We start from the raw sequence: 21,379 nt of genomic DNA on the forward strand, positions 1-21,379 counted from the left end.
AGACCTATATCCTCAGGGCGCTCTGAAGGAGGTTCCGGCAGGAGAGCGGGGCTTTAGGGATCTATTCTCCGGTTTTTCTAGTTCCAAGAAATCGGAGACCTCCGGATGATTATCGATTTGAGATTTTTCAATCGATTTATAAGGAAGGCAAGTTTTGCATGGAAAACTATCAGGTCAGTGATCCACGTTCTCAATCCTGGAGACGTGCAGTCTACCCCTGGACCTCAAGGATGCCTATCTTCACATCCCCATCGATCCTGCTTCCAGAAGTATCTCAGGATCGCGGTCCAAGGTCTCGGGGGTCCTCAGGCACCTTCAATTTGTTGCCTTACCCTTCGGGATTTCCTTGCTCCTATCACCTTCACCAAGGTGGTGGTTTCGGTGGTGGCAGCTCTGAGGCTTCAAGGCTGACCATAATTCCTAACCTGGACGATTGGCTCCTAAAAGCCTTCCCGGTTCAGTTCTTACCACCATCTTCATGTGGCTCTCTCTTTTCTGCTCGCCTAGGGTGGATCATCAACTGGCAGAGTCGAAGTGAGCCCATCGACTTCAGTAACCTATCTTGGCTTCATAGTAGACTCCGATTGGGATGTCCCTCCAATTGACTCCAGAAAAAAACTCGGATTCTGGTCCCTGGCAAGGTTCCTATCTGTTCCTCGTCGAGTTTCCATCAGGACTTCATGAAGACGTTGGGGCTCATGTCAGCGGCTGCAGAGGCAGTCCCTTGGGCTTTGTGGCACCTCTACAATCGGAGGTCCTTGCAAAATGGGATGGCAGCCCCTGCCGGGCTAAATTCCCTGTGTTCCCTGTCTTGTCAGACTCAAACCTCCATGAGATGGTGGCTCCATCTCCCGGGGAGAAGTCTATAACTCAGCCATCCTGGGTCATATTGACTACGGATGGTCCAAGTAGGCTGGGGCGCTCACCTCGACGGTTCCCTGTCCAAGGGACTTAGTCTCCTCAGGAACGGTACTTTCCTCCAATCTCCGCGAGATTCGAGCCATCCGGCTAGCCCTCCTTCACTTTGCCCCCCCGAATCCAGGGCTTAGCAGTGAGAGTACAGTCAAACATGACGCAGTTCCTGTACATCAAACAGCAGGGAGGCACAAGATCTCTACCCTCCTTCAGAGATCGGGGTAATTCTTCGGTGGGCAGAGTTGAACCTTTCCCACCTGTCTGCCATCCACATCGTGGTTCCTACAATATATCGCGGATCGTCTAAGTCGCGGTCTGCCGACAATGGAATGGTCCCTGCATCCGGAGTATTCAGGCAGATAATCCTCATGTGGGGTTTGCCAGAGGTAGATCTCATGGCAACGAGGTTCAATGCCAAGGTGGAGAGGTTCTGCTCCCTTTACAGGGAGGACAACCCCCTGGCGATAGATGCTCTGTCGATACCGTGGAGGTTCAGGCTGGCTTAAATCTTCCCTCCCTTTTCCATGATACCGAGGCTATTGATGAAAATTCGTCAGGATCAGGCCTCGGTAATAGCCATCAAACCATTTTGGCCCAGGAGATCCTGGTTTACCCAGCTCATTCAGATGAGTCAGGGACATTATTGGAGGCTGCCCCCACAGCAGACCCTGGTAGATCCAAGGAGTTCAGGATAGATGAGAATCTTTTCATCCTGTTTGCCGGTAAGTCCAAAGGCCGCAAGGCGTTGATTAGTCGGTGGATTAAGGAGGCCATTGCAGTGTTTCCCAACCAGTGTGCCTCCAGCTGTTGCAAAACTACAACTCCCAGCATGCCCGGACGGCCTTTGGCTGTGCGGGCATGCTGGGAGTTGTAGTTTTGCAACAGCTGGAGGCACTCTGGTTGGGAAACACTGCATTAGAGAATCTTTTGTTTCTCAGGCTTTGGAACCTCCAGAGTTTGTGAAGGCCCATTCCACAAGGGCCATCTCTACTTCCTTTGCTGAAAGAAGTCTCCTTCCTCTGGAGATGATTTGTAAAGCTGCCTCCTGGAGCTCTGAATCCACGTTCATCTCTCACTACAAACTAGACGCCAGGGTAGCGGAGTTTTCGGCCTTTGGGCAGGCTATTCTTAGCTCTGCCAGGCATGAGGGCCCTCCCTAGGGGTTCTTCTTGCTATCTCCCCATCTGTGCTGCTGGTAGGACGTAAGGGAATCATTAATTTCTAACTATAATTTATTTTTCCTTAGTCCTAACAGCAGCACACAAATTTCCCACCCTAGTAAGTTATTCTTGCTATAGACACAGTGGGCTGGGGGGGTGTTCCCTCCTTTTGTAGGGGTGTAAAGCTGTTATTGGTTCTTGGGCTCATTAAACTTCCGCCGGTCCTACCAGTCCACGGGGGGTAGTTAACCCCATCTGTGCTGCTGTTAGGACTAAGGGAAAACAAATTATCGTTAGAAATTAACGATTTTGTCACGCTGCCCTAGCCCCATAGAAGTGACTAGGTCTTCGGTGAAAAACGCATTACATCCGGAAGCGAGTGCGATGCGTTTTTCACTGATGGTTTATAAGAGATGTTGTTTGTCAACCTTCAGTTTTTTTATCACGCGAGTGAAAAACGCATTAAAACGCATTGCACCCGCATAGAAAAAACTGAACGCAATCGCAGACAAAACTGACTGAACTTGCTTGCAAAATGGTGCAGGTTTCACTGAACGCATCCGGACCTAATCTGTATCATTCATGTGAAAGAGGCCTAAGAGTTCTGCAATGTATTGGATAACACTGCCATAATGCTGTCAGTGTTATCCAATACATTCCAGAACTGTAAGGCCTCTTGCACACAGCCGTTCCATGCAATTTGCGTTCCCCAATGCACAGGCACTATCCGTGGCGGCTGCCGCTACGGATCCAGACCCATTCAACATGAATGGGTCTGTGATCCATCCGCACCACACAAAAAAATAGAGCATAGATGCCCATAATGAGAACATAGTCCTACCACTTTACAAATCACTAGTCAGACCACACATGGAGTACTGTGTACAGTTCTGGGCTCCTGTAAACAAGACCGACAGAGCTGGAGAGGGTTCACAGGAGGGCAACTAAAGTAATAACTGGAATAGGGGGGCTACAGTACCCTGAAAGATTATCAACATTAGGGTTATTCACTTTAGAAAAAAAGACGACTGAGGGGAGGTCTAATTACTATGTATAAATATATCAGGGGTCAGTACAGAGATCTCCCCCATCATCTATTTATCCCCAGGACTGTGACTGACGAGGGGACATCCTCTGCGTCTGGAGGAAAGAAGGTTTCTATACAAACATAGAAGAGGATTCTTTACGGTAAGAGCAGTGAGACTATGGAACTCTCTGCCTGAGGAGGTGGTGATGGTGAGTACAATAAAGGAATTCAAGACGGGCCTGGATGTATTTCTGGAGTGTAATAATATTACAGGATATAGCTACTAGAGAGGGGTTGTTGATCCAGGGAGATATTCTGATTGCCTGATTGGAGTCGGGAAGGAATTTTTTTTTCTCCTAAAGTGAGGAACATTGGTTTCTACCTCAGTTTTTTTTTTTACCTTTCTCTGGATCAACTTGCAGGATAACTGTCCGAACTGGATGGACAGATGTCTTTTTTCGGCCTTATAAACGACGTTACCTTCCGGATTGCGGACCAATTCAAGTGAATGGGTCCGTATCCGTGATGCAGTTATGCATGAGGCCTAAGGCCTCTTGCACACGACCATGTGTCCCCTGTGGCCGTATTGCAGCCCGCATAGCACACGCATAGGTCCGCAAATCCAGAGATGCGGTACGGAACAGAAGTGCTTTCGAGGGGTTCCGTTCCGTAAAAAAGGAACTTGTCCTGTCTTTTTGTGGAACGGATGGATCGCGGACCCCATTCAAGTGAATGGTGTCGTGATCCGCATGCGGCTGGCCCACAGTCGTTGCACGTGCATTGCAGACCGCAATTTGCAGTCCACAGCACGAGCACCACACGTTCATGTGCAAGAGGCCTAAGGGTTACATAGCATCATAAAATCAATATAATTCTGTGTGACCCTGGCAGTGCTGGGAGTCAGGAGAGTGGAACTCGCTCGTCTGAAAAGGGCCCAAGACTCTCCCATGGTACTTTTCAACTTTTTTTCCATTTGGATATCAGTGTGCTGAAAAGATGATCACTATATTGAGGTGCAAGATATACAAACCGGATTCCAAAAAAGTTGGGACACTAAACAAATAAAAACTGAATGCAATGATGTGGAGATGGCAAATGTCAATATTTTATTTGTAATAGAACGTAGATGACAGATCAAACCTTTAATCCGAGTAAATGTATCATTTTAAAGGAAAAATACGCAGATTCAAAATTTCACGGTGTCAACAAATCCCCAAAAAGTTGGGACAAGTAGCAATAAGAGGCTGGAAAAAGTAAAATTTGAGCATAACGAAGAGCTGGAAGACCAAATAACACTAATTAGGTCAATTGGCAACATGATTGGGTATAAAAAGAGCTTCTCAGAGTGGCAGTGTCTCTCAGAAGCCAAGATGGGTAGAGGATCACCAATTCCCACAATGTTGCGCAGAAAGATAGTGGAGCAATATCAGAAAGGTGTTACCCAGCGAAAAATTGCAAACACTTTACATCTATCATCATCAACTGTGCATAACATCATGCGAAGATTGAGACAATCTGGAACAATCTCTGTGCGTCAGGGTCAAGGCCGTAAAACCATACTGGATGCCCGTGATCTCCGGGCCCTTAAACAACACTGCACCACAAACAGGAATGCTACTGTAAAGGAAATCACAGAATGGGCTCAGGAATACTTCCAGAAACCATTGTCAGTGAACACAATCCACCGTGCCATCCGCCGTTGCCAGCTGAAACTCTACAGTGCAAAGAAGAAGCCCTTTCTAAGCAAGATGCACAAGCTCAGGCGTTTTCACTGGGCCAGGGATCATTTAAAATGGAGTGTGGCAAAATGGAAGACTGTTCTGTGGTCAGACGAGTCACGATTCGAAGTTCTTTTTGGAAATCTGGGACGCCATGTCATCCGGACCAAAGAGGACAAGGACAACCCAAGTTGTTATCAACGCTCAGTTCAGAAGCCTGCATCTCTGATGGTATGGGGTTGCATGTGTGCGTGTGGCATGGGCAGCTTGCATGTCTGGAAAGGCACCATCAATGCAGAAAAATATATTCAGGTTCTAGAACAACATATGCTCCCATCCAGACGTCATCTCTTTCAGGGAAGACCCTGCATTTTTCAACAAGATAATGCCAGACCACATTCTGCATCAATCACAACATCATGGCTGCGTAGGAGAAGGATCCGGGTACTGAAATGGCCAGTCTGCAGTCCAGATCTTTCACCTATAGAGAACATTTGGCGCATCATAAAGAGGAAGGTGCAACAAAGAAGGCCCAAGACGATTGAACAGTTAGAGGCCTGTATTAGACAAGAATGGGAGAGCATTCCTATTTCTAAACTTAAGAAACTGGTCTCCTCGGTCCCCAGACGTCTGTTGAGTGTTGTAAGAAGAAGGGGAGATGCCATGCAGTGGTGAAAATGGCCTTGTCCCAACTTTTTTAGGATTTGTTGACACCATGAAATTCTGATTCAACATATTTTTCCCTTAAAATGGTACATTTTCTCAGTTTAAACTTTGTTTCGTGATTTATGTTCTATTCTGAATAAAATATTAGAAGTTGGCACCTCCACATCATTGCATTCAGTTTTTATTCACAATTTGTATAGTGTCCCAACTTTTTTGGAATCCGGTTTGTAGAACCAACATGTATTCTAAAGTCGAAATGTCAGCAGTTAGACGAGGTCCTGTGAAAAGTTATATACGCAAATATAAACCTACAAACAGGAAAGGACACGTACATCACAGATCTATTTGAAACGTTTTAATTTGTGCATTCATATGACTTAATGACTGCAAAAACACTCCGTTGTTGAATGACATTTCTTAAAGGCACATGTAATATCAATGCATAGTGTACCATCCTAAAAATACTCTAATATCCTTACAAAGTGCTTTAGCAGCCACTTACAGCTATAGCAAAATATATTTACAATCTAGAGTTTAAAATCATAATTTGCCTAAAAATAGTTGAAATTTGTAAAAAAAACAACAACCAAAAACAAAACAAAAAAAACAAACATTCTAAAATTAGTGCTTCTCTTCAGCTTACTTCTGTGACATACCCTGGCTTATAATGTCTAGTGATTCCATTAAACTAGCAGTTCTGTACATGATGTGGTTTAGCTTGATAATCTGTCAGTTATGATACTTTAAACGCCCGGTTTGCTCGCTGCTGTCCGACTACATAAAACAATCAAATAGAAAAAAAAAATGCACCTCAAGAGCAAGAGATCTAAAATAAACATTATTTAACCCAGTACAAGATGCCTGCTCGTATTTCCTAAGCATACATAACAAACACCCCTTGTCATCAGGTGGAGGCCGCTCCCATCATGCAGGGCTCAAGCCAGATAAAGCTGTACTGGTGGCAGCCATTGCTAATGAATGGGCAGCCCATCATGTCACCTCATGGAGGCCTGAAGGGCTTCACGATTTATAGACCGTTTTATAGCAGATTGTCATCAGGCCAGGCATCATTACCCTCATGCTGCTGAACTAGAAGGCACAACATATCTACCTTTAGGCCTCTTTCAGACGAGTGCGTCCCGTGCAGAAATCACACACTGACAGTATTATGTCAGTATAAGGGCTTGTGCTCACGGCCGATACAGGTCTTGCGAAACGGAACGCCCTGCCCTCTAATAGAATTGTCCTATCCTTGTCTGTAAAGCAGACAAGTATAAGACACGTTCTATTATTATTATTATTATTTTTGTGGGGCTGCGGAATGGAAGTACGGATGCGGACAGCATATTGAGTGCTGTCCGCATCTTTTGCGGCCCCATTGAAGTGAAAGGGTCCGCATGTGACCTGCCAAAAATGCGTGTGCATGAGAAGTAAGATGTAGAGACACACAGCATTATAAATCAGTATAATGCCTCATGCACACGACTGTGCAGTTTTTTGCGGTCCGCAAAAAACAGAAGCCGCCCGTGTGCCTTACGCAATTTGCGGAACGGAACGGGTGGCCCATTGTAGACATGCCTATTCTTATCCGCAAAACGGACAAGAATAGGACATGCTATATTTTTTTTTGGGGGGGGCCTCATAACGGAGCAACGGATGCGGGCAGCAAAAACTGTGGCTCGGATGCGGACCATAACTACAGTCGTGTGCATGAGGCCTAAGGCTACATGCACACGAATGTTGTTTGTTTCCGTGTCCGTTCCGTTTTTTTGCGGATAGGATGCGGACCCTTTAATTTCAGTTGGTATGCAAAAAACGCGAACAGCACACCGTGTGCTGTCCCGCGAACAGCACACCGTGTGCGTCCGTTCCATTGCCCCGCAAATTTTTTTTTATGCATGCCCTATTTTTTTCTAGTTTGCGGACAAGGATAGGCATTATTACAATGGATCCGGAATGCCATACGGAATGTTTTTTTTTGCGGACTGCATACGGTCGTGTGCATGTAGCCTAATGCTGTGCGCTCCTGCTAAACGAGCACTGTCCACGATTTCCGCACAGGATACAGGATGAAGTCACACACGGCACATTTAGGCACCTACACATGCTGTGGATTACACACCGTTTCTGCATGGATTTTCATGTGGAAAACCCATAGCGTAATACAGTACAAGCAAAGGGAATGAGATTAGAGAACTGGATTGTTTTCCTGTGCAGAAACTGACCTGCCCTGCGGATTTAAAAATCTGCAACGTCCATTGTTCATGCAATTTTTAGTGGGGATTTCAGCCCTTGCAATGCAAAGGGTGAGATCTCTGCAAAAAAAAAACCTGCAAGTCTGTGCGAATATTCTGTTTCTAAACCCGCAACTTGTGTGCAGGTACCCTTATTGCAGATCTACATCTAAAACTCCACTGATCTAAACGGGATTGTTTGGGCGGTATATACACGTGGTTTTCTGCAAGCTCCTTTCAGATGAATGGAGTAGTCACAGAAATTTCTGCAATAAATCTGCCAACATATGAATTCACCCTTAAAAAGCCAAGCCCATCTTCAGTTTTTTTTGTGTTACTCCAATTCATCCAGAAAGAAAAATAAAGCCACTTAGCAAAATGTATTGATTAAAAATCTACTTAATTTTGTGCCTAAATCTTCTATTTACACATCTCCATGGTAACAGACTACAAACAAACCCTTTGTAGTCTATCTTGCAATAATACTCTTTTCCACCCGTCCTCTACTTCAAGGTAACATTCCATAGGTAAATCTAATGTAGGGGGAGAGATGGGTATGGATGCAGACATGTCACGATACACAGGTTTGTTTGTAGTCTTACCGTGGAGAAACCTAGATCTGCACAGGGGCTATAGACATAAAACCGGCAATTTTTAATAAATACCAGTTACTTCCTTGAAGATGCATTGGAGAAATAATGAGGTATAGATGTGACACAGGAATTTGGAATACAGCTCACCCTCCTTCGATGAGTTCTCTGAGGACAGGTTTACACACTGTTTTTTGGAGGAGGTTTTATGGCAGATTTTCCTGCAGGTTTTTCAGCCAAAGCCAGAAGTGGATTTGAAAGGAATCGAAAATATAAAAGTTAGGACTTCTACTTCCTGACGGATCCGCTTCTGCCTTAACCTCATGCACACGACCGTATGTATTTTGCGGTCCTCAAAAAAACATGGATGACGGCCGTGTGCATTCTGCATTTTACGGAACAGATGTCCCCTAATAATAGAACAGTCCTATCCTTGTCCGTAATGTGGACAATATTAGGACATGTTCTATTTTTTTGTGGAGCAGAAATACGGACATACGGAAACGGAATGCACACGGAGTAACTTCGGACCCATTGAAATGAATGGTTCCGTATATGGTCCGCAAAATAAAAATTGAACGGACAACGAAAGAAAATACATTTGTGTGCATGAGGCCGTAGGCTACTTTCACACTTGCGTTGTTAATTCCGGTATGGAGATCCGGCAGAGGATCTCAATATCAGAATTAAAAGGATCCGTTTTTATTTTGCACATCAGAATGCATCTGTTCCGTTAGGATGCGGTTGTGTGAAATCAGAATGGGAAAAAAACGGATCCGTCACTAAATACTTTAAAAGTCAATGGGTGACTGATCCGGTTTTTTAGGCTCCTAAAAAAATACGGATTCGTCACCATTGACTTACATTGTTTTCAGTGCCGGATCCGTTTTTATGACCGGACACAAAACGGAATGCTGCCAGAACGGAAGACATCCTGAACGGATCTCTTTCCATTCAGAATGCATGAAGACCAAACGGAAATGTTTTTTTTTTCCCGCTATTGAGATCCTCTGCCGGATCCCAATACCGGAAGACAACAACGCAAGTGGGAAAGTAGCCTTCGGATGAAAAACCTGCAGGAAAATCTACCTCAAAACCTTCTCCAAAAAAAAAAAAACTCTGAACTTAGCAATAGCATCAGTTTCTGAAGAGTTGTTTCACCCCTGGCAAACATTAGAAGAGATAATTGTGCCCGCTAGTTCAGCTGTGCCCTGGTGACAGGTACCCTAAGACGCACAGAAATGACATTACTTGGTTGCATGAAAATCTTTCATAGGTTGTCTCATGTGATAATGAGTCTGGTCGGTGAGAAGTACTTGGGGTCCATTCACACATCCGTAGTGCATTGCGGATCCGCAGTACACCCGGCCGGCACCCCCATAGAACTGCCTATTCTTGTCTGCAATTACGGACAAGAATAGGACATGTTCTATATTATTATTTTTTTTTCTGAGCTGCGGACCGAAAGATTGGGGTCGTGCTCCGGAAATGCGGATGCGGAGAGCACACTGTGTGTGCTCTCCGCATCCATTCCTGCCCCATTGAGAATGAATGGGCCCGCACCCATTCCGGATATTGCAGAATGGATGCGGACCCATTCCACGGACGTGTGAATGGAGCCTTACCGCGTTTCATGTCTACTAATTGAACAGTCTAGATACATACGGAAATACGAGCAAGGATCTTGGCCATAAACATAATGTATTTACTAGTATTTGATCTCAAAATGAACAAAAATACACAACATTTATCTTTTTACTGCCGGAAGGGCCTGCAAATCCATAAGCAGAGCCCATCAGTCAGGAAAAAGGCAGACATTTCTTCTTTTCTTTTTTTTTTTTTTAACTCTTCAGACTTTGAGGTACAGCTACAATTAGTGTTACAATAGGATTATAAAATATACATTATAAAAAATATTTATACATTCTGTTACACCATATTGCATTTAACCTCAGATGCACAAGGTTCAGAAATCCAGTGGCCCGCATGTTTTATCAAAGGTGAAGTTCTCGTCTGTCGTTCATGTGGTCAGTTCAAGGTGCCCACATCAGAGAAATATTCCAAGTCGCATAAATACATATGGAGGGCATGCCTTAGAAGAGCATGGCTGCAGCAAAGGCCCCTCTCGGAGCACTTGAGTGTCAGAGGTGGTCTAGAAAACACATTTATGGTTTCTTTAAGGAACACTGTTTCGAGCAGATACAAAAATCCCATATGAGAATAAGAGATGGGAACTAAGGGGAATATCTGTGTAAAGTTATATATATTAAAAAAAAAACAAAAAAAAAAACACTTTTCTGAGCGCTAGAATTTAGCGCCAACCAGGAAGAAATCCATTCACCTCAGATGTATTATATACATGCTTCCATCTACCACAGTCTGTGCGGTCTGAGGTCAGAGATATGTACACAAAATCTGAATTTCCTGGGGGAAGCCGACCATACACCGACGACTAAAGCTGGGAATATATATTAAGATGTATGGCTGGCTGCACCCACCAATTACGGAGGGACCGGCCAACAATCTAATCTGTATGAGGAGTTCTGATTCTCCCCTGAAGTCAGATGTCAGGGGAAGGGACGGATCGGGCTGTTGGATTTCAACATGCCCGATCCTTTTGTTCACGGGCAGATAAGACGCCATCAGAGGTGTCTGGCAGCAGCTTACTCCACTGAGAACCCATGCTTGCCCGGCGGAGCCAAGGATATATGTGCATGGTGGAGTCGGCCAGATAGCTGTTCCAGCCAGCGCCGAGGGTATGAGAATGTGCAGGAAGCTGGTTGCCATGAGTTCTAGCACTCCACACAGTGTTATTTCATAAGGCATCTAGTGCAGAACTTTTTTAAACAAGCATGCGTGACCTATTATAAAACTATGCCTGTGAAATGGACTGTTCATCTGCGGAGGTAAGTTACCGAGTCCGGACCTGGCTACCCAACCATAGAATCCTCCTGGACAGAGATGATCCAGTATCAGAGAAATTTTGCTTCAGTGAATTTCCTATTACAGAGCCATATTTCCCATCTATAAGAAACTGGAAGCGGGTATGTGTTAAAGGAGTTCATCTTCCACTGCCTTCAAGAGGGGGAATATGACTGACATTGAATATTCACTCGTCTCTACTCAAAGATAAAGAATCATGCTGCACCCACCAGCTTAGGCCTGGTTCACTCACTGTTAAAATGTTCCATTCTTCTGATCCGTCAGAAAAGTAAAACACAAACAGATCCTGGATTTTAAGTATCCATTAGGCCAAATGCACAAGACAGTGTTCCACGGCCGTGAGCGGTCCGTGGTATCCCGGCCTGGCATCCTGCTAGGAGCGCACGGCGTCATTGGTTGCTATGACGCCGCTGCACTACAGTAATACACTCGTATGATCTATGCCAGTGTATTACTGTAGTGCAGCGGCGGCATTAAGCGCATGGCGTCATAGCAACCAATGTCGCCGTGCGCTCCTGCTCTCAGCAGGATGCCAGGCCGGGATACCACGGACCGCTCACGGCCGTGGAACACGGCCATGTGCATTCGGCCTTATGCTCAGTTATGTACATTTAGCATCTAGCCATTTCCGTCTGTGATCCGTTATTTTAGATGAAATAAAAAATACTTTGTGCAAAAAAATTTCTGTCTAAAATAACAGATCTCAGATGGAAATCGCTCAAACGGATGCCAAATGTGCATAACGGATGATTAAAGGGGCTGTCCCATCATAGGCTATGGGGGCATACGGCTAGGATATGCCCCAATTGTCTGATAGGTGGAGGGAAAAGTGGTTGAGGGTGCACTGCGCAGCCGCCCTCCATTCATTTCTATGAAGCTGCCGAAAAAAAGCTCTTTCCCTTAGCCCCATAGAAATTAATGGGAGCGGTGGCTGCGCAAGCGCAGTGTGGGGACAGCGATTGGCAGTGGCCTGAACCTGGGGTCCTCCAGCCACCGTTCTCCCCGTAGGTGCGGGTCCCAGAACCTATCAGACAATGGGGGATATGCACGCATTGTCTATGATGGGACAACGCCTTTAAATTAAAGGATCCATATATTTCTTTTTTCTGTTCTTCTGACGGATCAGAGGAACGGAAAACTAAACGGTGATGTGAACCCGGCCTTACTGGGTGCAATGCAACGTCAGTACAAACACTCCAGTCCCAGAGAGAGACAATTGCTTGCAACTTCCCTCGTGAGTCCCTTGCCTCTCTCAATGAATGAAGTCATTGGCACAGGAGCCAGAACGCCATCATTGAGCTACGTGGCATCTAAGATGGAAAAGTTGCAATGCAAAGTATTTGGCAAGTGACTTTGGTATGCTTCGTGTGAGTCTCAGCTGGAAGCTCGCAGTTGTCTAAGAAAGTTAAGGCAATACTAAATCAAGACGGTGGAATACGCGTTACTGGACAAGATATCCCTTGCTGAAAGCAAAAGGATGACAAAGACGACACACAAGATTTATGGAGTTAACTAGGAGGCCCAGCCAGATGAGTAGTGATGGGTGCAATGCAGAGCAGATAACAGACCTGGCTATGGAATCAATAGCCGTGACTCATGAAGGCACCAGAAGGATTATGATAGTATTAAAAGGCCGACAGCTTTAGGACAGGATGCTTTAGCTGATCTTAAAAAACTGAAGACCTTCATAGCAGACATTTACGGATTGCACCGTGTTTCACCCAGAATCCCTGTTGCAGAAGATGCACCAGCTTCAGACAGCGGTGCATTGGATATAAATAGGAAAGGGCCCTTATTTCGAGCAAACACCAAAGCGATTTCCGTCCTCGGAACTGAACTGACCAATAGTCCGGACTGAGACGTTCCTCCCATTGAGCTCACATTATTGATTGACTTTACTGCACGTGCTTTGAAAGAGCTCCGGCATCAAGAGCTTTAGTGTTCTCTATTACCAACACTCCTAATCATACAGACGGTTCTTCTGATTAGAAAGCCATAGAAAAAAAAAAGTACAAATTTAACAGTGTTCTGTTTATCTGAAAAAAAAAAAAAAAAAAAAACGCATGAGCCGTCTTAGCTAGGGTCACATGCTCCTCAACATCGTTAGCGGTGAGGATCAGTAAAGCATCGTTTCTAAACCACGATTCCGGTATCCGCGGGTAGAAAGTCAACATGGAGAACAGACTACCAGCCCCGAATCCTTGCGTTCAGTGGGCCAGTTGTAAAGTTGCGTTCCAGTGCTCAATTATAAAAATAATACGGGCATATGTTTGGAAGTGGCCGCTCTTCTACAGAGTTCATACATATATAAAATGAAAAGTTACTTTAAAAGAATCTTCATGTGTTTTAAAAAATAAAATAAAATCGGGGAACTGAAGATGGCACAAAGCGGTGAAGACGGTTTCTGCTTTTCTGCAGTCATCTTGTCAGCCAGTTCTCTCCAGTTTCACAGTGTCCTCCCTCTCAACACCAATCTGCAATATAGTCAAAATCTCTGAAAGCTTCCTGCTCGCCCTCCGTCAGTAACCTTGGCTCCCGGGGAGGGGTTAAAATGGGGGCTTCTGAGGTAAATTCATCATCAAAATTGCTCACGTCTTCCCGCCCTTTGATTGTGGGTACAAAAGGGGGCTTCACTTTCTTTGCCAACAAGGCCTGCCAGTCTATATGCTGCAAAACAGAAGAGAGCGTTAACATTGACATAACGGCAGGGTTTCTACTTACTACGGCAAAGCGGCACGTGAAGAAGCAAATCCGCAGAGGAACAGGTCATTCTAAAGGTACATTTACACACAGCTGCCCTGAAGAAAGCGCTCCTTCCCGACAGTCAGCTGCTTGTTAAGAGGAGGTGAAGCGTTGCATGATCGCCTCCACAGTATGAGGACGATGGATCACTATCGATATCGCTCATCCTCATACAGCCAGAAACGATAATTTAGGAGCCTGCAATGATGATCATTTCACCCGGTGAACGAGCAATTTGCTCATTCATCAGGTAATCGGCGGCACCTTTACACAGGCAGATTGTTCCCGATATTCTGCCAGATTATCTGGGTGTGTAAATAAACCTTAAAAGGGGTTTTCAAGGCTTTAATATTGATGACCTATCCTCAGGATAAATCATCAATATCCGATCAGCAGGGGTCTGACACCCGGCACCCTCAGCTGTATGAAGCGAAGGGGCGCACAGTGTGCATGTGCCGTCTCCCTTCCTGCTCACTGCTGCTATGTCTATGGCGAGCAGGAAGAAAGAAGGGAGACGACACATGTACACTGCACGCGCCCTCCCTTCATACAGCCGGGTGCCGGACCCCGCCGATCTGCTATTGATGACCTATCCTGAGGATAGGTCATCAATACTAAAAGCCTGGAAAACCCCTGAATTCTATGGTGGTCGTTATGGCACATAACAGGTAGCATTTAGTGTTAGGTTCCCGTCTTACAGAGATCGCCTTGACGTGTGGCAGACTGGCCCAAATAATTTTGTACAAAGTGTATTTGCCAAGAATCTCAATTTTACTAAATAAGCGTAGCATTAACACCAGAATATTTTCTATTACTATGGCATTATTGTACTTTATTTGGTTTGCAGAGTGCTGCTGCATTGTCTTTTTTCCTTGTGTTTTTAGTCATGGCAGCGCGCACCTGCGCACTGGGATGTTCTATCCTGAGGAAAGGTCATCAATATTAAAAGCCCAGAGAACCCCTTTAAGGCAAGGAAACAAATGGTGCCAATATGAGGCCAAGGGGGTGCACGTCACCAGGTGGGCTTAGTCCAACTGACCCATACTAAATTCACAAGTCCAAGGTTTTGATCATGATAGCACTCAAAAGCAGTAAGAAAAGATCTAAACAAGGACTTATAAGCAAGGCTGAAACCAAGATGGCCAACCCATTATGTTCCGCGGTGCTCCACCTGCACCATATACCTCCTGTGTACAAAGACTGTACACCAAGCAGTATTAAAAAAAAAAATTTAAAAAAATTCACTTACCCTAAAGAACGCGTGCTTCTTCACATCTTCTGCATCCTTTTCACTTGCTCCCAGCCTGCGTTCAGGATTTCTTCTCAATAGCTGGAAGAAAAATTGTTTTTACATTTTAAAAAAAACCTAAGGGGGGCATTTATCAAGACTTTTACGCCAAGAAAAAAGGTCACAAGTAAGGTTTTCTGCGTTCACCCCGAAAGTTTGTTTTCAGTGTATGAATAAAGTGGTTGTCTGGGAATTATTATTCAGGACCTATCCTCTGTATAGGTCATTGATATTATATTGATGGGGGCCCGACTCCCGGGACCCCCAGCAATCAGCTGTTAGAAGAGGACAGGCGTTCCATGAGCACTGTGGCCTCTTCCTAGGCCATGTCACGTCACCGTACATCGGTCACACGGCCTAGTTGCAGCTCAGCCCCATTCAAGTCAATGAGGCTGAGATGCAATACCAAGGACAGTCACTATAAAATGTACAACGCGTTGCTTGGAAAGTGCAGCGCCTCCCTACAGCTGATCAGCAGGGGGTGCCGGGACTTGAACCCTTACCAATGCGATAATGAGGACTGTCCTGGGGATAGGAACCTTCTTTCAGAGAAAGATCTTTCACTCTACAAACAAACTTTCTGAGCACAAAAGATCAACAAACCACTGGATGAAAATCTCAAACATGGCCGACTTCTTTTCAGACGACGGTCTGTCATTGGACAGTTAAAATAATCATTTATTGTTAAATGTCATCCAACAAACAATCGTTTATCAAAATCCTCTTTAGACTAATGTGTATGGCTATCTACAGACTCACTGACCTTGGAAAACCACAGATATAGATTACATGGTCTTAAGAACATATCATAAGATCTTTCGTCAGCAGCAAATCACTTGAGCAGTGGACCCCCTCAACTGATGATGAGGGGAGCTTCACCAGTGTTTGAGGCAAACTGTAATCTTTATATTTTATTCTGGTCGTACAGCCTATTACAGATGCCAAAGCCAGAATTAATAGGAACTGGTTTTCAGCAACACCACATCCGCAGAACGACAAGTCATCGGTTGGTGCGCCAGTGCATGCAGGATTTGGCATTCCCCAGTAGAATATTTTACCCCAAAACACCATAACTGGTTAGCTACTTACTCTTCTCATAATAGAAATGGCTTCTGTAGACAAGAACCGTGGATATCGGACTTCATCATTAACTATACTGTCAAATACTTCCTCTTCATCATCGCCGGGAAAGGGGGACTAAATACAAGACAGCGAAAACACTAGACCATGAAACATAACCTTACACACAGTAATACAAAAATCCTACACAGCTAGTTCCTATATCTGTAATCAGTATTATGGGGCTCGTTTGGCCATTTCTGGGTCTACAAGTTTCTCTACTGCACTTATGGCAGCATGTTGTTAGGATACACCATCGTTACCTGATTGGTGGGGTTATGGACAGCAGGCTCCAGCACAATCGCCACTACTGTTTACTGATAGTTGCAGGCTGTCAGGGCATGATGGGATTTGTAGTTCTGCAACAGCTGGACAGCCACAGGTTGGAGATCACTGCACTAGTTGTAATGGCATAAGATCATGCTAAATGGCCTCCGGGTTTGCCCCAGGGAGGGGGGTCGGCAACTCCTGCCAGGCTAAGGTTGACCACTCAGCTGGTTCTTATACCGTTCCACACTAGTGTATGGCATTACTGAAATTTAGTTACTAAGCATCCAACCCCTAATAAGCTGGTCCGTTTCACTTGAATCAGTGTTGTCATTCCCCAACAAAGCAAGCGGCTGGGAGTCTCTGATCCCAAGGGAGTCTTCGAAAAATGGCCTTCAAAGACGCAATACAGTCTTTGTGACTAATTACTACTGGTAGTAAAATGGCTTTACTTTCCAATTACGAGATGCCAACTACAATATTAAAGGAAATTCAGTACTACCATAGTCCTTGGAAGAGTGTTACGTTTAGGACTGGACTTTATGTATGATCTTTCACCAAATGAGGTACTCGTTACCACAGTATACCACCTACCTCCCCAACAAGCATCTCATAGATAAGGACTCCAAGCCCCCACCAGTCCACCGCTCTGGTGTATGAGGTTTCTGTGAGGACTTCTGGTGCCAGGAACTCCGGTGTTCCACAAAAAGTGCTTGTTCTATCCCCAAATCCCATTCCTTAAAGTAAGAGAAGACACAAAACCGGCTTAGTTCTGAGCAATATTAAAAGGCATCTACGCCATTGCACGCTGGGCCCAATACATGAGAGTGCTATTATTAACAAGAATACATTCTGAATTACTTTACAACCAGGGGAAGGAATAAGACTAAAAAAAAATAACAGACATAAAACATATACTGACTTTGCCGGCTAACAACTATAAAAAAAAAATAGGAAACTTGTCTGCAAAGCTTACAATCTAAACATTACATTTTAACTTATTGGTAGGCAGGTCCCCCTGGAAATACGCTGATCTCAGATGTCCCTTTTTTCAGTTTTTTAACATTATACACTGAGTGTTACCTTCTTTGCAAAGACCAAAGTCAGCAATTTTCACGAATCCTTCTGTATCCAGTAATAAGTTGTCCAACTTCAAATCTCTATAGCGGCAAGAAAAATCATTTTAAAGTGTAAAAAAAAGGCAAATAACCACCTTAAATGGGTAACTTGACAGGAAACAAACTACCAACATTGATAATCTATGAAATCAGAGACAACCACTTAGTATCTGAAGGGACAAACCCGTTGTCCGACCTAGGAGCCGACAACCCCAGTGTTGGTAACCCTTGACCCTGTGGTCCTGCGCCACGAGCATTATTTCCAGCCAGGCGGCTGGGTCCTGTGACAGCTCTGCCCAATCGTTGGCCTCAGCAGTCATAGGATAGACTGTTATACCCACCACTCCTATGCCATTCTGGTCCAGTCAGTCAGAGTCCAACAGGGCAGCTGCATGAGAATGGCAGGACCATGGACTGGTGAGGTTTTTCTTTTTGCTTTACTTGCCCATAAGCTGTTGGCTCCTAGGCCAAACTCCAGCTTCAGTGCTCTACAGCAGGGCGGTGGAGTTGGAGACTTGTCTTGGGTGGAGTCGGTAAAAAAGTGTACTGACTCCGACTCCACCTTAAAAAAAATATCTAACATTGTGAAGTTAATTTATTTTCATCTAAATGTAGAAAAGTTTCAAAATTTGACAATAAATCTATTTTATTCCCAGACTACCCTTTCATGGCAGCGCTTTTACACGTTTCCTTTATCCCCATTTAAACGTTCAGATGATTCTCTGCATTTCCAGGACATACATTTATAGATCGTCTAACCTCTTCTGAGGACAAATTCACAGATTTCTCACGATTAAGTTGATAACAGTGTCTTCCAGTTATTAAAGGAGTAGAGCATTACATATTTAAATACAGCAATTTTGAAAATTTCAGAAATTGTATTTTTAATAAATATGGCGATTACTTACACAATGGTGAGAAAAAGCCCAATTTTACCATTTTATTCTGGAAATTGGTTAGTGCTACATTATTGGCTATTTATGGCGGGGTCGGATTGTGATAAAATACAGGAGTCGGAGTGTGGCTTACCGACTCTACAGCTCATCATATAAAGTCTATTAAAAATGAAATATTACTCCTCTAATACAATACAACTATAGATCAAACCCTCAGCTGACGAGGATTTATAACGCCCACATTTTTCATAACATTAGGCCTCATGCATAGACAGTACATGGGAGTCAATGTGACACTGCACATGTAACATTTTCTCCCCAAGAAGCTTCATAAGGGAGAATACCCCCATAATATGATGACAAATTAAAATCTGAGGCACATGGAGGTATTAAATGGCCCCACAGAAGACGTCTACGGCCAACATATCAGTTTCATAAATCTCAGGTTGTAGGGAGCCATAATATGACCATGCTCATAAGACCCAAGGACCCACCTCATTTCCTTCATTATAAATCTGTTTGTGCTTTATAGTTCATGACTCTCTACATCAGCTTTTATACAGATATATTCTATCGCCGCCATTTATCATCCACTCGGTAACTTACCGGTAAACTATCTTGTGTTCATGTAAATACTGAAGGCCGAGAACCACGCACGCTGCATAAAACCTGTTATTGAGATGATAAAGCAAGATATTAGAAACATGAAATTAATGATGATATCTGCTAAATAGCGGTCTTGCCTCCAAAAATCAAGAACAGAGTAATCAATTAAGCCATATTTTCGTGTCCCTACTACAGCCAGAAACCCTTACCCGACTGTGGTGAGTGTGGGTCATCAGACCCATGGTCAGGCCAAGAATTGCAGCAGTAATTTGGACAAATGGTCATACATGACTTGTCGTATGGGGCCCAAAGCGCGGCGTACCCTTACTGGTGACTGCTAGAATCCAGCAGGGCTTTATGATCTCTCTACATACAATACCATTATGTTGGGCTATACATTATAGGTAAGTGCTGGGCATTGAAGAAGACGACTTACACAGCTCTAGGCTCCAAGAAGACATCGGTGTGGATGTGCATCATTAGGTCTCCTCCAGCTGCGTACTCCATCACAAAACAGACGTGATCTTTTGTTTGGAAGCAGGCAAAGAGATTCACCAAGAACGGGTGCCGCACGCTATTCACAGTTTCAAAAATGCGCTTCTCACACATAAGGCTAAAAGGACAGGAGGAAAAGCAAAAAATATGAAGGCACGTGGTGGGAGCGAGAAGGGAGTCTGGCACCTATAATGCACTGTGCATAAGAAACCACAAGGATATTTAAAGGGAACCTGTCACCGGGATTTTGTGTATAGAGCTGAGGACATGGGCTGCTAGATGGCCGCTAGCACATCCGCAATACCCAGTCCCCATAGCTCTGTGTGCTTTTATCAAATAGTTTTTTTTTAACACAATAAAAGCACACAGAGCTATGGGGACTGGATATTGCGGATATGCTAGCGGACATCTAGCAACCCATGTCCTCAGCTCTATACACAAAATCCCGGTGACAGGTTACATTTATGATACTTCAAATAAGAAATGTGAGACATTCAGGAAGGAGAAGATACCATGGAAAAATGATACACTGCATCTACATACATTTCCCCCTTACTGGCTTCAACATCTTAAAGAAGCCCAAACTTTCACGTCAATCATCTAATTCTCTTGTTGCCCCGTCAATTACCACTAAACAATTATTTTATATCCAACTGAAATCCATTAACCACTTCAGCCCCCAGTGCTTAAACACCCTGAAAGACCAGGCCACTTTTTACACTTCTGACCTACACTACTTTCACCATTTATTGCTCGGTCATGCAACTTACCACCCAAATGAATTTTACCTCCTTTTCTTCTCACTAATAGAGCTTTCATTTGGTGGTATTTCATTGCTGCTGACATTTTTACTTTTTTTGTTATTAATCGAAATTTAACGATTTTTTTGCAAAAAAATGACATTTTTCACTTTCAGTTGTAAAATTTTGCAAAAAAAACTACATCCATATATAAATTTTGCTCTAAATTTATTGTTCTACATGTCTTTGATAAAAAAAAAATGTTTGGGTAAAAAAAAAATGGTTTGGGTAAAAGTTATAGCGTTTACAAACTATGGTACAAAAATGTGAATTTCCGCTTTTTGAAGCAGCTCTGACTTTCTGAGCACCTGTCATGTTTCCTGAGGTTCTACAATGCCCAGACAGTACAAACACCCCACAAATGACCCCATTTAGGAAAGTACACACCCTAAGGTATTCGCTGATGGGCATAGTGAGTTCATAGAACTTTTTATTTTTTGTCACAAGTTAGCGGAAAATGCTGTTTTTTTTTTTTTTCTTACAAAGTCTCATATTCCACTAACTTGTGACAAAAAATAAAAAGTTCTATGAACTCACTATGCCCATCAGCGAATACCTTGGGGTCTCTTCTTTCCAAAATGGGGTCACTTGTGGGGTAGTTATACTGCCCTGGCATTCTAGGGGCCCAAATGTGTGGTAAGGAGTTTGAAATCAAATTCTGTAAAAAATGACGAGTGAAATCCGAAAGGTGCTCTTTGGAATATGGGCCCCTTTGCCCACCTAGGCTGCAAAAAAGTGTCACACATCTGGTATCTCTGTATTCAGGAGAAGTTGAGGAATGTGTTTTGGGGTGTC

The 21,379-nt window shown here is 44.0% G+C and overlaps 1 protein-coding gene across 1 annotated transcript in view; it reads right to left on the reverse strand.

The window, feature by feature from the left end:
• Nucleotides 1-12,082: 12,082 nt before the first annotated feature.
• PKN2 (protein kinase N2) overlaps nt 12,083-21,379 on the reverse strand; it is a 129,736-nt gene continuing 120,439 nt past the window's right edge. Inside the window, exons 17-23 of the mRNA XM_040407056.1 lie at nt 19,726-19,902; nt 19,290-19,352; nt 17,753-17,829; nt 17,264-17,406; nt 16,373-16,480; nt 15,245-15,325; nt 12,083-13,920 (exon numbers count right to left, since the gene is read on the reverse strand). Of these exons, the coding sequence (XP_040262990.1) occupies nt 13,717-13,920; nt 15,245-15,325; nt 16,373-16,480; nt 17,264-17,406; nt 17,753-17,829; nt 19,290-19,352; nt 19,726-19,902 (853 nt within the window). The 3' untranslated portion in view covers nt 12,083-13,716. The remainder of the gene's footprint in view (nt 13,921-15,244; nt 15,326-16,372; nt 16,481-17,263; nt 17,407-17,752; nt 17,830-19,289; nt 19,353-19,725; nt 19,903-21,379) is intronic.

Source organism: Bufo bufo, chromosome 9 (assembly GCF_905171765.1).
Source record: "Bufo bufo chromosome 9, aBufBuf1.1, whole genome shotgun sequence".
NCBI classification, from domain to species: domain Eukaryota; kingdom Metazoa; phylum Chordata; class Amphibia; order Anura; family Bufonidae; genus Bufo; species Bufo bufo.